Source organism: Musca autumnalis, unplaced genomic scaffold (assembly GCF_047663935.1).
Source record: "Musca autumnalis isolate F117 unplaced genomic scaffold, ASM4766393v1 scaffold_1, whole genome shotgun sequence".
Classification (NCBI taxonomy): domain Eukaryota; kingdom Metazoa; phylum Arthropoda; class Insecta; order Diptera; family Muscidae; genus Musca; species Musca autumnalis.
Genome location: NW_027411644.1, coordinates 314210110 through 314215561, shown reverse-complemented (window position 1 = coordinate 314215561; position 5452 = coordinate 314210110). Strand labels below are relative to the sequence as shown.

The 5452-nt window shown below is 34.9% G+C and overlaps 1 protein-coding gene across 1 annotated transcript; it reads left to right on the top strand.

Annotated features, from left to right (window-relative positions):
* Positions 1-214: 214 nt before the first annotated feature.
* Positions 215-817, top strand: LOC141391476 (complement inhibitor CirpT3-like). Its single transcript, XM_073964354.1, has 3 exons — positions 215-328; positions 432-552; positions 623-817. The coding sequence occupies exons 1-3, from the start codon at positions 244-246 to the stop codon at positions 732-734; spliced, it is 318 nt and encodes a 105-aa protein (XP_073820455.1). The 5' UTR covers positions 215-243; the 3' UTR covers positions 735-817.
* Positions 818-5452: the final 4635 nt, after the last annotated feature.

Here is a 5452-nt window from a genome sequence, read left to right as displayed (position 1 = left end):
ATAAGTCATCGTAAAGAAAGTTAACCTTAACATTCATAATAGATTTTAATTTATGTGTATCAAATACATACCTACATACATATAAACACATTAGTGTTTTATTAACAATCACATGTGTGCTCCATTTTCTGTGGCCTTTGTGGCCAAACATTATTTTTTCGCGATAATGATGAAAAATGTTTAGCACAAACCGCTTTTAAATTCTTTGTCGCACAGTTGATAGTTAACAGTTTACGTTTAAACATGAAGTTATTCGGATTTCTAATAATATTTTCAATTATTTGTAGCAACTTTGCTGTTTACGTGTTTGTTAATATGGCAGATCCTGGTAAATATTCAAAATAATATTTTTATAAACACATGAAATAAACACAAAGATTTATTTTTATAAACTTAATATGTTTATAAACATATTAATATGTATTTTTTAGAACATCCCGGTAGGTGTGTGTACGAAGGTATAATTTTGTCACCCGGTGAAAGTCGTTATCCCGAGGGAAAATGTATTCTTGTATCTTGTTATGGTGCCGATGGCAGTGGTAGCATTGAAAGGTAAGCCATTTGGTATACCAATATTACATATTTAAAGTATTTCTTTAATGTAAAATATTTCATATTTTAGTTGTATGGGTGAAGCTGATATGTCACGATGCTTTGTAGAAACTTATGATCCTAATCCTCATGGCCAATATCCCCACTGCTGTGAAAAGCAAATTATCTGTGCTATAGATTAACATGAAAATGCGTTGTTGTAATTAGCACGTCAATTGTTAGTGGAAATTGCAAAAAATATAAATGAATTAATTTAATAAGAAAATGTTTGTTTTTTGTTGCAAAGCTAAGTTTCTCTGAACGAACAGTTGTCAATTGTCCCAAATGGTGGTTTTAGTCAATAAACCACCAATTAAGTAGAGCTAAATACTGATGTTTTATAGATATGCATAATAATGTTTTACCCACTGACAATGACAACAACACCCTTTGTACATCCGGTACTTTGGTGGGACAATTATTTCCTCATTCAACCAACATAATTACAAAAGAGATTTGTTCTCTTAAATAAAGTATTATAGGAGGGGTCTCATAATATGGGTCAAATAATGTACTTTTACCATTTTACCACTTTTACCATCGTAATTGGGGCAGCGAATGCAAGTTGCTTCAACAAAAATCAAAGTGATTCGATAGCAGGTCTTAAAGTGAACTTATCCGAAATTTTGTGTGGGAGGTAACGGATGGAGTGGACAAATATAGTCCATATTTAAACCTGATCTATATCATGTAGATATATTAGGATGTGTAAAGTATGGACCAATTCGGCCACTCCCTTCAAGAGTTACCGTACGAACAAATTTTCCGAACATTTTTGAACTTTTGTGGGGGAGGTACCTGAAGGAGTGGACCGATATGGCTTATCTTCGAACTTGAACTATGTTTGGACAACATATTACTAAGGCCAAATTTTGGACCGAATCGGCAGATCCGTTCGAGAGTTATCATGCGCTCCAACAACCTCACACGGTGTCATAGGGGGTTTTTGCAACTTTCAGGCTATTTTCTCAGGATGTATGGACTTGCCCCTGATGAAACTTGTACTGTCGTATGGGGGGCAGTGAATAAAAGTTGATAAAACAAAAATCAAAGCGATCCGAGAGATGATCCTAAACTGAACTTTTCCGAAATTTTGTGTGGGTGGTACCCGATGGAGTGGGCTGATTGAGTCCATATTGAAACCTTATTTAAGTCTGGTACTCATTTTACGGTGGGCAAAGTATGAACCAAGAGTTATCGTGCGCACAAATTTTCCGAACATTTTCGAACTTTTGTGGGGGAGGTACCGGAAGGAGTGGACCGATATAGCCCATCTTCGAACTTAAAATAAGTTTGGGCAAAATATTACGAAAGCCAAAATTTAAACCGAATCGGTTCATCCGTTCGAGAGTTATCGTGCGCTCCAGCCAGCCAGACAGACAGACGGACGGACATTGCTCAATCGACTCCAAATTGTCTGAAACACATTTCATCCAAACATACTTGGGGTCGAAAACCATTATTTCGATGAGGCACATTTTGCCCTTATGAAAGTGTATATGAGGAAAAGTCAAAAATTTTTTATATTCCATTTGAAAAAAATAATATTTTGAATCTACATGAAAGATTTGTGGTACATGGATTGAGAAAAAAATCCCATTCTCAAATCTGTTCTTATAAAAACGCTATTTATTATATTGTGAAACAGTGTTAATTTATGGCTTCCTACAGGGACGTACGCAGGATTTCATTTCGGGGGGGCCCAATTTGACCAAAAATTATGAAATTTAAACATTTTTTCTAGCGTTACATACAGCTATTTACAGGGTTTTTAGTTGATTTTATATGAAATATTGATACAAAGTATATAATTTCAATAGAGAGAGAGTTTACAATATTTTAGATATAACTTTGAAATTTGGAACAGAGTATAATAAATTAGTCTTTGGATGTTTAGAATCAAATTAACCATATCAGAACACGTTCAGTATAGTCCCCATACAAAAATTCCGCCTGGTATTTTGAAGATTTTAATCAAATTCTCGAAGGCATTTGACGCAATAACTAAAAAATTTTTCAAATGAACATTACCCATATAGGTTAACGTTTTAATGTATCCCAGAATTTTTAACCACAGTAGCTCTTATTTGGCATTTTCGATTCTATTTCAAAGATTTTCAGTATTTCTTCTTCTTTAAAGTACATATCCATACACCCCACATTAACTTCAGTCGCATTAAAAAAGTTTTGTTTTATTTTTGCCTTATTAAGTTATCAATTGAACACATTTTTACCACGAGGACTGATTCTGACAAGAAGATCTATCTAAAAACCTGTTAATCTTATTTGTATACCATTAATTAATTGAAATCAATAACTCCAAAAAAAGAATAAATCGAATCCCCGTGTACAGATTGGGCTTGTACCGAACTATTGTTAGAAAATAATATTCTTTTATGTCATAAAAACACCAAAACTTTACTATTTTACCAGAAGTGATAGAGTCCCTGCAAGCCAACTAAAAAATCCAGAAAATAACATTTATGGTATGTTCCAGTACTGCAAGAATCTACTCATTTTTAGTAGTATAAATGTATAGATTCTTGCAGGTTCTGAAACAGGCATTTAGAAAAAAGAGAAAACATTTTTATCAGGAGTCGGGCGATACCAACTACGACTCATAGACTCCGAATTCTACTCGCAGCTCTGTTTGAGATTAAGAAATCCACAACCTGTTTCGGCAAAATTTTAGCTAAGTTCTGCGATTGTCTAACACATTTTTTGAGTTACCGACAAAAATCGGTAAAATTTAAACGCAAAATTATATATGAAAATTTCAATAAAAATTGACAACAGTCATATTATCGGTATAACTTTACGACTGGTTTTTTTTCGTCGCTAACTTACAGAAAAAATCGGTAATTACCGAAATTATAAGTATTTTAATTTTACCGACAATTGTCGGTAACTCAAAAATTGAGTTAGAGTATCGCTCTACTGATATCCCAATGGTTGCTGTTCCGCCTTATTTCTATCTTAATTGTACGAATAGATGTTTATGAACTCGATGACATTTAAAACTTTCCAAGGACTATGACTTCTGTCGGCACAGCGGAGGCAAACTTATGAAAATTCGTAACTTTTGTTTTCTCGAAAACAAGTAAAAAAGTATCAGTCGGGTTTGCCGACAGCCTATGTAAGTTGAGACTTTTATCTATAGACAGATCGAATACGGGTTTCATAACCAAAATCTTTGTCCTATAAATTGTGTAGTCAGGGAGTTTCAGAATTTCGTGGCTTTTTTTGGACGTATAAACTTTCCGACAAAAATATTTGGGTATAAAACTTCAAGATTGTGGACGTTGTGATTAAATGCTTATGCTGAGTTCATAAGTTTGACTTCGATAAGAGCGCAAAAGTTTTGCACTTTTGTGGAGAAAATACCTGAAAGAATGGTCCGTTTTGAAAGTGGACCTAATTTTGGAAGTCATTCCTTTTGATAGTTATGGTGTCAAGCCGTTATTTTAGTTGGTCATGGTAAGATTTAGAGCTTTTGAACCGTTATGTCAGGAAGCATGGATTTACCACGAAAAATAGAATATCGCTGTAACCAAGACCGCAAGCAGTAGCATTGGTCAAAATGTCCAATGGATTCTCGAACAGCCCATAAATTACACTTATGTTGAAATTTTGTGAGGGAGGTATCCGAAGATGTTGTCGCATATAGACCCTCTTGGTACTTGATATACGTATGTACGTCCCGAAATAATTTTAGGATGTTCAAAGTTTCGGTGAAATCGGATATTGAAATTTTGTGTGCGAGGTACCTGAAAGAGTGAACCGATATAATCCATATTCGAACCTAATCTATGTCTCGAAGAAATCGATTTGGACCTTCGAGAGTTATTGTGAGCACCATTTTAGCGAAATATTTTGTAGTCTTGTGTGAAAAAGGAATGGACCAATATGACTTAAAGTTCGATTGATCCGTTCGAGAGTTTTCATGCGCTCGAGCCAGACAGAGAAACAAACTGGGCTAAATCGACGCCAAATTATTTGAAGCGGCTTTTGTCGAAAGATATGATATTTGGATGAGGTACATTTTTATCGTTAGCCTAAAGGCTGAAATTACAGCAGATTTTAATACCATTTAACCAATTTTGAGCATTAATTGCGTTTACGGTTGTTTTCAGCTACAACCTTGTTAATGGTAGGAAAAAAATGCTGGTGGGTATGCTACTTATAGCAGATATTATCACTTTATGATGCACAACAATAAATTTTTCTCCATTAAATAAATAATAAAAAAATTAAGGTAGTAAAACAATTTTTTAACTGGGTTCAGAGATATACTCCACGGAAAACACTTGATATATCATACATTTTTCCAGTAAACATGTCATTTCATGCTCTTCCAATCCGCGCAATAATAAACTCGTCATTTTTATACCCTCAGCCTTTAGGCTAAAGAGGGTATTTACACTTTGATACGACCAAAAAAGTGCCTCATCGAAATAATGGTTTTAGACCCCAAGTACGATATCCGTTTCAGACAATTTTGAGTAGATCTAGCAATGTCCGTCCGTCTGTCTGTCCGTCTGTCTGTCTGGCTGGCTGGTGCGCACGATAACTCTCGAACGGATCAATCGATTCGGTTCAAATTTTGGGTATCGAATTATTTTGTCCAGATTCGATTTAAGTTCGAAGATGGGCCATATAGGTCCACTCCTTCAGGTTCCCCCACAAAAGTTCAAAAATTGTCGCAAAACTTGTGCGCACGATAACTCTTGTAGGGAATAACCGATTTGGTCCATACTTTGCACATCGTGTAATTTCTACCAAACTTAGATGAGGTTTCAATATGGACTCAATCGGTCCTATCCTTCGAGTACCTCCCACACAAAATTTCGGAAAAGTTCAG

Excerpts from the sequence above, each read along its gene's own strand:
- LOC141391476 (XM_073964354.1), top strand. The coding sequence starts at position 244 with ATGAAGTTATTCGGATTTCTAATAATATTTTCAATTATTTGTAGCAAC. Across the intron at positions 329-431 it reads TGTTAATATGGCAGATCCTG|AACATCCCGGTAGGTGTGTG; the intron begins GTAAATATTCAA and ends TGTATTTTTTAG. Across the intron at positions 553-622 it reads GGCAGTGGTAGCATTGAAAG|TTGTATGGGTGAAGCTGATA; the intron begins GTAAGCCATTTG and ends TTCATATTTTAG.